At 45.8% G+C, this 15,296-nt stretch overlaps 1 protein-coding gene across 1 annotated transcript in view; it reads right to left on the bottom strand.

The window, feature by feature from the left end:
- The window catches only part of CDS2 (CDP-diacylglycerol synthase 2), an 80,690-nt gene extending 65,879 nt beyond the window's left edge, over positions 1-14,811 (bottom strand). Inside the window, 1 exon segment of the mRNA XM_030199617.1 lies at positions 14,715-14,811. Coding sequence (XP_030055477.1) covers positions 14,715-14,768 — 54 coding nt within the window. The 5' untranslated portion in view covers positions 14,769-14,811.
- Positions 14,812-15,296: the final 485 nt, after the last annotated feature.

Below are 15,296 nucleotides of genomic sequence, written 5' to 3'. Positions count from 1 at the left end.
GACACATCATTTTAGCACTTAATGGCATCTTTCCTAATCAGAGTAGATGTCAAAAAGTACAAATAAGTCTTTTTAAATGCTTTCCCCACCTAGTTTTCATGCACGTATTGCTGTAATATTCACCTTGTGTAACTGGAGATCTCAGGCCAAAGATTGACAGAAGCCCAGATTCTAACAGTGATGAGGATGAACTGATCTCAGTGCTAAATGTGCTATAGAAAAGAGATGCCAGATTCTACTGTGACTGAGGTAACTACAGAGAGTCCAAGAATGATAGAATTCATGGAATGGGGGGGGGGGGGGGGTGATTCATATGGACCAATGGCTGAATAAGTGAATATACATGCAGATCTCTCCCATTTTTTAAACTGCAGGAAAACATTTCAGACAACTAGATTATCTGACATTGTCAGCCCTAAAAATCCATAAATCAAGTGGCAGGGTGCTTGAGGTCATTTTTGTATCTGATAGCAAGAGGACCAATAGTAATAGGGAAGTATGAAGGTAACATCATAATCTGCTCTCTTCAACCCACATGAACACCATATATGGTAAAACCTTTTTGTAAAGTCCTTCAACAGACACAGTAAATGTCAGTTTACCTCTACGGATTATGTCTTATCATAAATACACAAACTGTTGATACAGTGATTGACAAAGAAAATAGTGGTATATTGCAGTTTGTGAAACTCAGTTTAATTCCGCAGTTGGTGGGATTATTGTCATAAATAAACACACGTCACAGGTTTTACACAAGACAGTGCACATCTGATCTTGCAAGGCTAAACTGAAATTCTGTGAATGTTGATTGCTCTCCAAAATATAAGGCATGATGCCCTTGATTCATGCCACAACAAATTTAAGGAATGATGGTCCTTGATTTATGTCATAACACTGCAGCTATCCAAAATAAAATTTATTATATTTAATCTCTTTTCACTATAGCCTTGTGTTACAGAATCTGCAGCAAATTTTTTAAGATGCAATTACTTTTAAAAATAAATACATACAGCTTCTGATATCATGCAAACAGAATCAGTCAGTGGAAAAGCACACTAAGAACCATCAAGTTTGCCCATTTCCATTCCTGCTGCTGCAATGCCAGACACCCCACTCGATCTCTGGCTTTCTCCTCACTTCTTTATAACTGCGGATTCTGTGTGCTTTTTATTCAAGCCTTTTTGAAATCTGTTGCTGTTTTTGCATCTGCATCCAGCACCTTTTCTGTAACTAAGGTTTTCTGAAGTTACTCCTGTATGTCCCTCCCTTTCAGACCCACATCATGGCCTCACCCTTTTGAATCATCACCACTCCTTCACATGTTACTGTCTCAAAGTGAAGACTTCAATTCATGAATATTTTAGATGTTGTTCCTAACAAATGGCAAAAATTGTCAATTCCAGCTCGCAATTAGTTAAATGGCATGCTAACAGATTAAAAAAAAGACATGCCACTCCCTCCCGAAAGCAATGTGCATTATATGAATGTTGGATAAAACAATTAAATTCAAATGTGGATACATAAGTATCCATAACCCTACCTCCCCCTTTACACCCAAAACAAATGAAGGACAGATGTGGTCCCTCTCCACAAAACCAGAAAAAGAGGTTGGGAAATGGGAACTACAGGCCAGTAAGTCTGATTTCTGTGGTAATTAAAGGAACGCTTTTAAAGGTAAAATTAGGTCTTACCTGATAATTTTCTTTCCATTAGTCCCTATAGATCAATTCAGAGAGTTGTGGGTTATGTCCCCCAACCAGCAGATGGAGATAGAGAGAACTCAATTGGTATATGTAGTCCTGTGCAGCCAGCTCAATCTCAGTATAAACAATATCAAAGCAGTAAAAGGAAACCCTTCATTCAACAAAACACGCTCTCCTGCCTCTCCCGGAAGAACATCACTAGCAGAAATTTTCCTCTTTTTCTCTTAACTGCCCCATAGACTCAACAGAAGAACCGGAACAGAACACAACAGAACCTAACAAATCCAGGGTGGGCTTCTGGATTGATCTGTAGAGACTAATGGAAAGAAAATTATCAGGTAAGACCTAATTTTACCTTCCATTGCATCTCCAGATCAATCCAGAGACTTGTGGAATATACCAAAGCAATCCTCAAGTAGGGTGGGCCGCACGCACCCCCGAAGTCAACACTGATGCCCCGAAAGCTGCGTCCCGACACGCTGCCACATCCCCAATTGATAATGTTTCGTGAAAGTATGTACCAACGCCCAGGTAGTCGCTCTGCAAATGTCTTCCAACGGCACTAGACGGGTCTCCACAAAGGAAGTAGCTTGCGACCTAGTCAAATGCACTTTCACCCGAAGTGGAGGAACCTTCCCCATGGCCACATAAGCCAAGGAAATCGCTTCCCGAAGCCACCGGACCACCGTGGCCTTAGAAGCCATTGCCCCTTTATTGCGCCCCGCAAACACAAAGAGATGATCCGAACGTCGGAAGGAGTTCGTGGCCTCCAAGTAGCGCAAAAGAACAGCTTCCAAGTAGCGCAAAAGAACACACCGAACATCCAAACAACGCAAGGCCTGGAACTCACTTGGATACTCTTCCCGCCGAAAGGTCGGCAACACCAAGGCCTGACCCAAATGAAAGCAAGACACTATCTTAGGCAAGAAGGAAGGAACAGTCCGAATGCACACTACCATCTCCGAAAAATGGGGAAAGGGATCCCTACATGACAATGCCTGGAGCTCCGAGACTCGCCTTGCCGAAGCCATAGACACCAAAAACACCGCCTTTACTGTAAGGTCCTTCAGAGAAACCTGACCCAGGGACTCAAAAGGAGGACGTTGCATAGCCCGGAGCACCCAATTCAGATTCCATTCTGGAAGCACCGGAACCGTCGGAGGCCTAATATGGTTGACGCCCTGCAAAAAACGCACTACATCCAGATGGGCCACTATGGAGCGATCACCCAAGCGACCCCTAAATCAGGCTAGAGCCGCCACTTGCACTGTAAGTGTGTTCAAAGACAGTGCCTTAGCCAGACCTTCCTGCAAAAACGCCAGAATAGACGATAACGGCGCAGACTCTGCCGAAATGCCCGCCAAAGAACACCAAGATACAAAGGTGTGCCACATTCTAGCGTAAGCCGAAGACGTAGACCGCTTCTGCGCCTGCAACATCGTGGCAATCACCTTCTTGGGATAACCTTTGCGCAGGAGGCGCAACCATTCAATAGCCACGCTGTAAGCCCAAAGAGGGCGGAATTCTGCATAACTGTTGGCCCCTGCACCAAAAGATCGCTGTGGACCGACAGCCGCAGAGGTCTGTCCACAAGCAGCCGAATGAGATCTGCGTACCATGGCCGTCTGGGCCAGTTCGGCACCACCAAGATTACCAGCCCTGGATGATGAGCAATCCATCCAATAACGTGCCCTATCATGGGCCACGGCAGAAACACATACAGGAGATTCTCCAGTCAAGGCTGGAGAAGCATGCCTATGCCCTCTGAGCGGGCGTCCCTGCCCCTACTGAAGAAGCAAGGAACTTTGGCATTCGAGGAACGCACCATCAGATCGAACATCGGGACTCCCCAAAGGGCCGTGATCTGATCGAACGCCCTCTGGGAGAGCTCCCACTCCCCCGGATCCAGCTGATGCCGGCTGAGGAAGTCCGCCTCCACATTCAGCGCCTCTGCGATGTGCCCCGCTAACAGAATCGAGAGATGCCTCTCTGCCCACAGGCAGAGAGAGAAGACCTCTTTTACCAGCGGGGCACTCCTGGTGCCCCCCTGCCTGTTGACATAAGCAACCGCGGTCGCATTGTCAGACAACCCCCTCACCGCCTGTCCCCGCAGAAGTGCCTCGAGGACCCTTAACTCCAGGAGATTGATTGTGTCACTTCCCCCGATGACCAGGCGCCCTGGGCCGTCTGGCCCAGACAGTGGCCTCCCCATCCCGTGAGACTGGCATCCGTGGTTACCACGATCCACTGTGGAGTTGCGAGAGGCATTCCCCTGAGCAAACTCTGAGGCTGCTGCCACCAGCGCATTGCAAACCGCGCCCTTGGAGACCACGGGATTTGACACACATAATCCTCGGAAAGGGGCGACCACCGGCTGAGCAGGGACCACTGTAGAGGCTGCATATGGCTCCTGGCCCAAGGAATCATGTCCAATGTCGCCGCCATGGACCCCAGGACCTGCAAATAATCCTACGCCCTGGGAGCCTGAAGCAAAGAAGCCAGCTGCCTTTGCAACCAAAGCCTGCGGGCCTCTAGGTGAAACACTCTGCCTTGCTGAGTATACAAGAGAACCACCAGATACTCCAAGGACTGTGACGGCTTGAGCTGACACTTCTGAAAGTTGACTATCCAACCCAGAGACTGCAGCAGACGCAAGACCTCTTCCTTCGCCTGCACACACTCTGAGTACGACGGAGCACGAATCAACCAATCATCTAAATACGGGTGTACCTGAATCCCTTGAGCCAGTAAAAAAGATGCGACGACCACCATAACCTTGGAAAAGGTGCGAGAGGCCGTTGCGAGCCCGAAGGGCATGGCTTGGAACTGGAAATGTTGCCCCAGAACTGCAAAATGCACAAAGCGCTGATGAGGAGGCCAAATGGGAATGTGCAAATACGCCTCCTTGAGGTCGAGCACGGTCAAAAACTCTCCTGGCTGCACTGCCGCCAGAACCGAGCGTAGAGTCTCCATACAGAAATGTCGCACCCACAGACACCTGTTTACCAACTTGAGATCGAGGACAGGGCAGAAGGTCCCGCCTTTTTTCGGGACTACAAAATAGATGGAGTAGCGACCCTGCTCCCTCTCTGCGTGCGGTACTGGAATCACTGCCCCCAGACGAAGCAGCTCAGACAGGGTGTCCTGAATCGCCATGCGCTTGACAGCGGCCTTGCAGGGAGATTCCAGGAAAAAATCTGACAAGGGTCGCGCGAGTTTGAGCTTGTAGCCGTCTTGAATAACATCCAAGACCCAATTGTCTGAAGTTAACCTGCCCACTCCTCCTGAAAAAGAGACAGATGACCCCCAATCACCGGGAGGCAATGAGCCAGGGCCCCATCATTGCGCCCCTCTGCCTCCTTGCTGCCCTCTGGGACCTAAGGCAACTGTACATCTATCAGACCGAAAGGACTGCTGCTTCTGATGAAGCGAGGTCACTGGAAGTTGCCCAACTGAGCAGGTCTGAAACGCTTAGTCTCCTGAAACTGAGGGCGACCAGATCTAGATGCCGCCTTACCTCGATCTTCCGGCAGCCGCTGACACTTAAGAGTCCCCGAGCTCCTTCACAATCTGAGCGAGCACCTCACCAAAGAGCAGTTTACCCTTAAAGGGTAATCTCGCCAAACAGGACTTAGAAGCAACATCCGCTGCCCAATGTCTCAGCCACACCCACCGGCGAGCCATCACTGCCACAGACAGCTCCTTAGCCGAAGCCTATCATACAGCAGATCCGCCAGGTAGGCTAACCCAAACTCCAATGCTGGAAGGCAATCAATGAGTTCCTCCGACGAGGAAGCCTTCTGGACCCAGGAGAGGCAAGCCCGGGCTGCATAAGACCCACAGCCTGCAGGGACAAAGAGGCCACTTCAAAGGCTGACTTCAAAACCACCTCCAACTTACGGTCCTGAGGGTCTCGCAGAGCCGTTCCCCCTTCCACCGGTAAGGTGGTCTTTTTTTGTGAGCGCTGTAATTAAGGAGTCCACCACTGGCAGACGCAGGGAGCCCAAATCCTCTGATCGTAGCGGACACAGTCGTGACATGGCCTATGCCACCCGGAGACTCGATTCCGGGGTATCCCACTGAACCTCAATGAGCACCCTCATGGCCTCATGGATATGAAACACCTTAGACAGACCTCTGGTACACGTCATAATGGAGGAGGCAGCCACCACCGCTGGCACCGGACCTGGCGAAGAGATGTTCAACACCTCCAGCGCCTGCACTATAAAAGCCGGGAGCTTCTCCTTACAGAACAGACGAACCACCGTAGGGTCATCTCCCTCACCCGGCGGCAGCTCCCCCTCCTCCATCCCCTCAGGGGCAGCCGACATGGAGTCCCCTCAGAGTTGGCCATCTTCTGGCTCTGAAGGCCCAGAAAAGTCCTCTTCGACTAGAGGCAGCTCTAACCAGGGCCTTTTAGGAAAGCACTGGGGCATGCCCTGCTAGGTACCCTGAGACACAGACAATGGGGCCTCTACAGCTGAAGACTTCAACAAAAAGGCTCTGTGCATAAGAAGCACAAACTCCGGGGTAAAATGAGACCCCTCCACCCCCCACCCCCCGTCGTCGCCTCATCGGAGGGAGCACCCACAGTACTCACCACCTCCAACATGGACTTTGGTGTGGCCTGTGATCACGCCGCCGCGGGGCCGACCGCGTGGGCAGCAAAGATGGTGCCCGCAGATGCGCACGTCTGGCCTGTCAGCTGATTTCCCGCCACAGACGGGAGAGCGGTGTCGGAGCTTTCCCCAGCCGGCGAACGCACCGGCGGCTTCCCGCTCTGCTTCCTGCACTGTGCCCCAGCTTTCGCGCACTCCTTGCACGCCCCCAACGCCGCCCTTCTACCGCCACAGCGTGAACAGCGCTTTGCCAATTCCAACGGCGCCAACATCCCAACCCTAAGCTGCACCAGCCTCCCAAAGCGTGCCGCTTGGTTCCGACGGTTCCGGAATCACGCCCTTCTATCTAGCCCAACGGAGCAGCCTGCCCAAGCGGGTTTTTTTTTCTAACCTGGAGAGAGGCAGGAGAGAGCTAAATCAGGCACACTCCGACTGTCAGCCAAGCGCCCCAAAGAGCTAAATAGGCTGGCCGGGGGAGGAGGGGAGGGACCTGGCCCCACCAGGTGTCCCAAACCACACTAGATAGCACCCCAAATTAAGACTCAACACCCCCCACCCCCCGAGGGAACGGGACAGGAGTCAGATCATCTGGAGCTGCTCAGGTATGTCCCTCCACCTGCTAGATAAAGAGAATACTGTGATTGAGCTGGCTGCACAGGACTACATATACCAATCTTGGAGTTCTCTCTATCTCCATCTGCTGGTTGGGGGACATAACCCACAAGTCTCTGGATTGATCTGGGGACGCAATAGAAACTGAGAATAGCAACGTTTTTGGAATCCAATGGATTGCGAGACCTGAGGCAACATGGTTTCACTAGAGGCAGGTCTTGTCAGACAAATCTGATTAATTTCTTTTACGGGGGGGGTGACCAGAAAGTTGGATCGAGGGCGAGCACTTGATGTGGTGTATTTAGATTTTTGCAAAGACTGAAACGGTTCCACATAGACAACTAGTAAATACACTGAGTGCCCTCGATATAGGCCCTAAAGTGACTGACTGGGTTTGGAACTAGTTGACTGGAATGTGACAGAGGGCAGTGGTAAATGGAGCTCACTCAGATGAAAAAGGATCCAGTGGTGTGCCACAAGGTTCAGTTCCCAGGACAACTCCTTTTAACATTTTTGTAAGCAATACTACTAAAGGGATGTCTGGTAAGGTTTGACTCTTTGCAGATGATACCAAAATCTGCAACAGGGTGGACACTCCCTGATGGTTTGGATAACGAGGACCTAGTAAAGTCTGAAGAATGGTCTGGAATTTGGCAGCTAGATTTAATGCTAAAAATGCCGGGCTACAAAATCCCGAGGGAACAGAACAGTTTAGGGAGTGAAGAACGTTTGTGCAAGGAGGAGGAGCAGATCTTTGGTGTGATCATATGTGATGATCTTAAGGTGGCCAAACAGGGTGCATAGGGAGAGAAATGGCCAATAGGAACGAGGCGATGGCTCTTTATAAGACTCTGGCGAGACCTCTTTTAGAATAGTGTACAATTCTGATGACCATGCCTTCAAAAATATATAAATAGGATGGAGTCGGTCCAAAGGGCAACTACCAAAATGGTCAGTGGTCTTTGTCATAAAATATATGGGGACAGACTTAAAGATCTCAACATGTATACTTTGGAAGAAAGGAGGGAAAGGGGAGATAAACATTTAAACACCTATGTGACATAAATGCACAGGAGAGTCTCTTTCAATTAAAATGAAGCTCTGGAATGAGGGGGCATAGGTTGAAGGTTAAAGAAGTAACCTGAGGAAATACTTTTTCATGGAAAGGGTGGTGAATCTGTAAACAGTCTCAGGATGGAGATAGTGGAGAAGACTATCTGAATTCAAGAAATCTTGGGACAAGTACTATCTCTAAGGGAGTGAAAGGAAGAGTAGATGGCATGGCCAGACAGTTAGGCCATATGTTCTTTATCTGCCTTCATTTTTCTCTGTTTCTATGTAATGGCACTTCCCACACAACACTGGAAGAGACAATGGCAATCCTTTATTGTGAAAAAGACCCGACACGGGCCGTGTTTCGGCGCACAAGCGCTTGCCTCAGGGGTCAAAGTGTGTCTTCACAATATATGAGCAGGAATGTTCAGACAGTCTGAGTAGATTGCCAGCCACCACTGAGCGTTTGTTCAATCCTAAAGACTGCCAAAAGCTATCTTTTGGCAGTTTTCACACAGACAGCGTCTGAACATTCCTGCTCATATATTGTGAAGACACACTTTGACCCCTGAGGCAGGCGCTTGTGCGCCGAAACACGGCCCGTGTCGGGTCTTTTTCACAATAAAGGACTGCCATTGTCTCTTTCTTGAAGGCCCAGTGTTGCTTTTTCTTGTCTATATTGTATGCTGTATTACCCTCTCTTTTGTGATTACTTCCCACATAACACACATCTTGACCATAGCACAGGACACACCAGCAACAGGTACTAAGGACCCTCAATTCTGTTTGGTTTAAGTCACTAAGGGGTCCTTTTACTAAGCTGTGTTAGGCGAAATTTGTGCCTAACGCAACAAAAATGGCAAAACACATTCCATGTTAGTTTTGCCACTTGTGAATGCTAACCACACTATAATTATTTTTTGTTGTTGTTTTGTTTTTTTGGAGGTTGCATGTCACAGGTGGAGAATGGGCACAGATGCGCTAATCAGCTAACATGCCGACACTATCACCATGCTAACTGTTTAGCATGTCCACAACGCGGGAGCCTTAAAGCCACCTAAACAGGATGCAGTAAGTGCTCTTGTGGCATTTTTTTTAAATGGCTGTGTGCTAATGCTAACATTAGCATGCACATGGCCATTAATGAAACCCTTTTTGGCAACCACTCTAGAAATGAGCTGAGCGTGCAGGAAAAGCCCGTGCAAGGGTGTACACCAAGCCCATTTCTTAGCACAGCTTAGTAAAAGGACCTCTATGACAGTTCCAATTGTTTGGGTTCCAGTATATTAAATAAGGAAACAAGAGCATTCAAACAAGGGAAAATGAAAAACCCACCTGCCTATCAGAAGGCAAGATTTAAAATCAGCTTCAGAGCGGAGCTCAATAATAGCAGGGTGCTCTCCTCAGCTCAGGAGTTCTTCAGCAGGTGAGATACCTAAATTCCTCTACACCTCCCTCAAATTGAATTTCATTTAACTTCTAAGTTTTAAACTCTGCACTTTACAAGCATAAGCTTTGACAATGCATTGCCATAGTGATCTTTATGATATGAGGCCACTAAGCAGCTATGTACTTGTAGATTGGCTGATACTTGCAATAAGGCAATGTCTGTTGCAGGGGTGGTTCTTTGGAACCAATTACCAGGATATTTAAGACTATGTTCTCTGATTTTCTGAAATTTAAGACAATTTTAAAGAGATTTCTTTGTGAAATATTTTGATGAGTGACTTATTCTGGTTATGTACTTTTCCTCCAAGTCAGCAGTTTAATGTTAAACGCACTTACAATTTATAATTTGTATGTTTTGTCACATTTTTAAAATTCATGTATAATTTACTGTAACTCGCCTTGGGATAAGGCAGGATATAAACAGAATAAATAAAATAAACCAAAAACATGGTGTACCACAAGAGTTAAAACAATAAAACAAAATGTTTAAGAATGGGAGAAGAGTAATTTGACAGGCCAAATTATTAATATTTAATAGCATTTTCCCCTTCAAATCTGCAACATGAATGTCATGAAATATACACAAATATATTGTCCTGTCTCCCATTTATGTCTTTCAAGCACACCTCCACATGCAGTTTGGAGGTTCTAAAGGAAATGTTCCATAACCTACACAAGATGTTCTTGTAAACCGGTCTTGCTAATTCCCTCCTAAAATTACAATTAAAAAAAAAAAAAAAAAAGTCATCCATTGCATACAGCACCAGCTCTTCCAGGGATGGACTTTTACTTCATGGTACATGCTGAAATAAAAATATTTCTATAGCAAGGAAAAATAGCTGATGCAGACTGGTAATGTGCTCTAAGGGCCCTGCCAAACCATATACAAAAATTAAACTGGAAGTTTTGATTGACAAAACATATTACCCTTCTTGGCAATTTTTTTTTGTATTGCAGAGGAGAAAATAAACAGTATTCATAACCTTAATATAAAAGGTTCCCAAGCAGGAAAACAACAGCATGCTGCAAAACATTTTCTGACCTAAGCAGTCTCTCACAACTACTCGTATTTAAAATGTTCATAAATGATCTAAACCATAAACATATAGGAAACAGGCAAATCAGATTTTAAATACGAGTAGTTTTTGTTTGAATGCTCTTGTTTCCTTATTTAATATACTGGAACCAGTTAAAATGAGTCAGTATACATCTTCTTGCACGATATGGGCTAATGTATGGTGGTATACCGGACTCAACTTTCCCACAAAAAAATACCAATTGGCTTGGAATAATCCTTTATGTTATAATATAACCCTTGCCCAACAACCAGTGGACTGTACAAATTGTGAAGAGGGAAAAGGTAACCTTGTACTTATTATCTAATACTGGTTCACTTAATCCCTTATTACCTCAAATTTCAGAAGCAAAGATTCCTATTAAGCTCTTCAACGTAACTAACCTTGAGGAAACTTTTATTCCTGAGACTGGTTTCGGTGAAGCTAATGTGTGGCTAGATTGGATTCAGTATACTATCCGAAGTTTAAATGTATCCGATTGTTATGTTTGTTCTGCTTCTCGCCCTGAACCTCAAGCAGTACCTTTTGCCTTAAATTTTGTAAATGATTAAAATGGAACCATGTGCATGCTAAAATTGATCCAGGGTTCCAGTAAACCTATCGAATCACAATGTTTTTTTCTTAGCCTACTGTTCCCCGACTTACCTAAGGGCGCAAAAACATCCCCGGTATTCAGACCACCAGTCCGTAGCACAATTTTTGAGACCTGTCTAACCTGAGAAAAAGTTTTGAATCCTTACTTAATTGGTAACCTTTCACTATGTAACTCTACCTTAACCTTTACCAATGACCTTGACTTTTCTGACATATATGGTGATATTGTGGAACCAAAACCTTATACTTAATGCTGCCCACCAACTGGCAAGGCAAATGTGGTCTAGTTTAGTGATTCCACTTAGTAACCCAATCAATTGATAATTCAGTTCTTTCTAGAAAGAAGTAAGAAATCTTTTGATGATAGAATTTATATTGACTCTATAGGTGTACCAAGGGGGGTGCCAGATGAATTCAAGGCCCGCAAACAAATTGCTGCAGGTTTTGAATTCCCTTTGTTTTGGTGGTCCACTATTAACAACAATATTGACTGAATTAATTATACTATAATCAACAGTGCTTCATTAATTACACTCGAGATTTTTATTTATTTTTGTTACATTTGTACCCCGCGCTTTCCCACTCATGGCAGGCTCAATGCAGTTTACATATTGTATACAGGTACTTATTTGTACCTGGGGCAATGGAGGGTTAAGTGACTTGCCCAGAGTCACAAGGAGCTGCCTGTGCCTGAAGTGGGAATCAAACTCAGTTCCTCAGTTCCCCAGGACCAAAGTCCACCACCCTAACCACTAGGCCAGAGATGCAGTTAGGGGTATTGCTGCTCAATTAGATACCACGTGAACATGCTGAAAATTCTGGTATAGATACCACCTAGACTGGGTGGATGGATAATATGTTAGGGAAATGGAAAACTTTTATAGTATCTAGTTTAACCACAATGTTAATCGTTATTGCTGTATTTGTAGCTCTTGGTTGTTGTATAATACCTTGCATTAGAAGTTTAGTGCAACAATCAATTGAAACTGCCTAAGTAAAAGAGAACCTATAGGACATGAATATGCTCTGTATGAAAGACTATGCATTAGCGTAGAGATTTAAAATGTTGAAGATAATGTTTACATTTCTTGTGATTTCTTCTATTCTGCATCACTGTCCTTCTCTAGGATTATTCAGATGGGAAGGCATTGTGGGTAACATGGGGCCCGGGGAAGGTTAAAGAAGGGCAATATATATATCTCACTATAACCACCTTGTCTTGTTATATATATATATATATATATATATATATATATATATAACCCAATACTATACAGTTAGCATGAATTGTGACTCATACATACTCCCTAATCTTAATAATGTGACTAAGATTTAGACACTTATGCAGGAAACTGAAATCGCCCTTTAGTGCTCAAGAGGTCGTATGCCATGACGGGTAAAAGACAGGAACCAGATTTTCCTCCTGCTAAGGGAATCTGAATGGCCTGTAACCCAAGCCAGCCTGCGGCCGGAGCACTAACACAGGATATGTAGATTAAATTAACAAAATAAAGGCGAGACACGTATTCGGTGCAGGGCTAGGTTGTGATCTATGTTTTCTGTAATATCAAGGTCACAAACTTAATATAAGTTAAATTCTTTATAAAGATCTTCAAGGGGGGAGATGAAGAAATTATGAGCACAAGTTATGCATTATGGAATAGGGTTAAAAAGGTTAGAGATTGATAAAGTCTGTACAACTCTGGAGTTTGTCAGAGATGTAGGACTTAAGTCTGTTAAAAATTGATGAGCCTGCATGATCTCTGGGATTTATGGTCCCTGGAATTTATGGGACCCCTACAAACAGGCCTGGGAAAGAAGACTAGTGTAAACAGTAAGATGTTGCCAGACCTTGGAAATCAGATAAGCCCTGAGAAAGAGTCTTGCAGAAGAAGGAACTATTGTCTAAAACAGGTATTTAAACTGTCCTCTCAGAAGAATATTTTGGGAGATGAGAACAGAAAAACATCCAGTTATATTACTGTATTATTCTCTCCTGAGAAATGTATTTGTAATTGATAAGCAGAATAATAAAGAATTGCCTCTCTCATATGCAAGCCCTCAGTCTTTTATCTCTCTCTAAATTGCGGGTGGTTGGCGAGTACTAATTTGGGAGGTGATACAAGCAGCCTTATTTTAATTAAAAACAAACCCAAACAATCAGAACTGTCATAGAGGTCCTTTTACTAAGCTGCGCTAAGAAATGGGCTTGGTACATCCCTGCATGGGCTTTTCCTGCACACTCTGCTGAAGAGCTGCCCAAATCTCTCTTCTTTTATCTGCACTTGTTCTCATGCTTTATTTTTCATCTTTCCCTCGTTGCTGTCCAATCAGGGCCAGTCTTGGACAGGGGCAACGGTGGGGGGGGGGGGGGGGCCGCACAGGGCCCCGCACTCCTAGGGGCCCCGCATCTCAGGCATGTCTGTCCTCCTGTCTCGGAACCCCACCTCACTCCTTACCTTAATATGCATCCACATTTCAGTAAAGAGCATCAAGCAGCAGCAATTTTCATATCCCGTCTGAGCTGCCATGCCCAAAGCCTCCTCACTGCTGCATCCTGCCCCCTTTTGATGTCACTTCCTGCTTCCACAAGAACGGGATGCAGCGGCGAGGAGGCTCTGGGCTCGGCAGGTGACGAGATATGACAATCACTGCCACTGCCTGATGCTCTCTACTGAAACGTAGTGGATGCACATCAAGGTACAGAGTGAGGTGGGGTTCCAAAAGCTCTAAACCTCTTTTAAAACTCTGATAAATTATGGCTTATACTGGCAGGGGGGTGGGCTGATGGGGTGCGGGCATGGGCCCCCACTGAACTGGTCTGCACAGAGCCCCGCAATTAAGACCAGCCCTGTGCCCAACTCCTACTAATAAAACTCTATGGATAGGCAAGAATTGCCAAATAGCGTGCAGGGGGCCCGTGCAATCGGATGAAGTTAAACTCCAGATCCAACGGTGACATATATCATGTGGGGATGGGGGCCATCAGAGATAAGTTACATAAAGGGGATTTACCCAAGCGATGCAGGAAAAAGTGAAGCAAAGGGGGTCATGAGGGCTTGGAGAATGGAAGTAAGGGAGTCACACAAGTAGCAAAACAATACAAACTGGGGATCACATAGGCAGGACCAATGACACATGCAGAGGGGAAATACTTTTACCCAGGCAGAATAAAGAGAAAATGCATGCACAGGTTCACCTGAACATGGCAGGGAGAAGGTTGTATGCAGAGAAAACGGGCAATGCTCCAGAGAAAAGAAAGAGAAACATGAAAGAGAGAGGGTCATCCAGACAAAATAGGGGGACACCCACGCAGACTAAAGAAAAGGATGCACATTGGGGGGTGGAGCACCCGAGTTTGGCAGAGAGAATGATGTAAGCGAAAAATAGCGGGGTGGGCGGGCACTCATACATGGTAGAGAAAAGAATACATATTGAGAAAAGGCCGGGTCATCCTGGCATAATAGAAAGATACATGGGGACCACCAGACATTGTAAAGAGAAAGATGCACAGGACTAGGAGAGACACCAACCAAAAAAGGAAGGAAACTGCTTATCTGGTGCTTGCCAGGAATGTCGGTCTAATTTCTCCCGGTCACAAGACTCACCTTGTTTTCTTCTGCATCTTGCTCACGACCCACCCGTTGCCTAAGCTCCGCCATGGGCACCCGAACGGTTTCAGCACCAACTAAACACTGCGCGAGCACAGCACAGTCCCGGGAGCGTCTCCAGAGCGCAGCCGCAGCAGATAACGTCAGTGATGGGCAGCGCGCTGTGATTGGCAGAGGCCGATGGTAGCGAGAAGTAGGCGGAGCCTTGTGTTTTTTCCGGTTCATGTACTTTTAAATAAATGAATCGTCCGTCTGTCTGGTGAGGCTTATATTAAGATCAGTTGTCGACGTCCTTGAGCATCTCTGCGCTATCAAATAATATCTAGAAAATATTTATAAAATAAAAGTTGCAATTGGCTTCTGGCATAATGTAATATAAAGGGTTTGGCTCCATTTTTCAGGCCGCTTTAATCCAGTCCTGGTTTTACCCCATTGTATCATTTTGTGTCAAATCCCAGAATGCAATTAGCACGGGCAATATTTTTTGGTTGGAGGACCAAAGCAAAACAATCTCCAGCCCTGCTCCCAAGTTGATTATGCTGTTGGACAAAATATTGCTTAGACTACTATGGCCCTAAT

The sequence above is a fragment of the Microcaecilia unicolor genome, chromosome 4 (assembly GCF_901765095.1).
Source record: "Microcaecilia unicolor chromosome 4, aMicUni1.1, whole genome shotgun sequence".
Lineage (NCBI taxonomy): Eukaryota > Metazoa > Chordata > Amphibia > Gymnophiona > Siphonopidae > Microcaecilia > Microcaecilia unicolor.
This window is presented reverse-complemented; position numbering and strand designations above follow the sequence as displayed.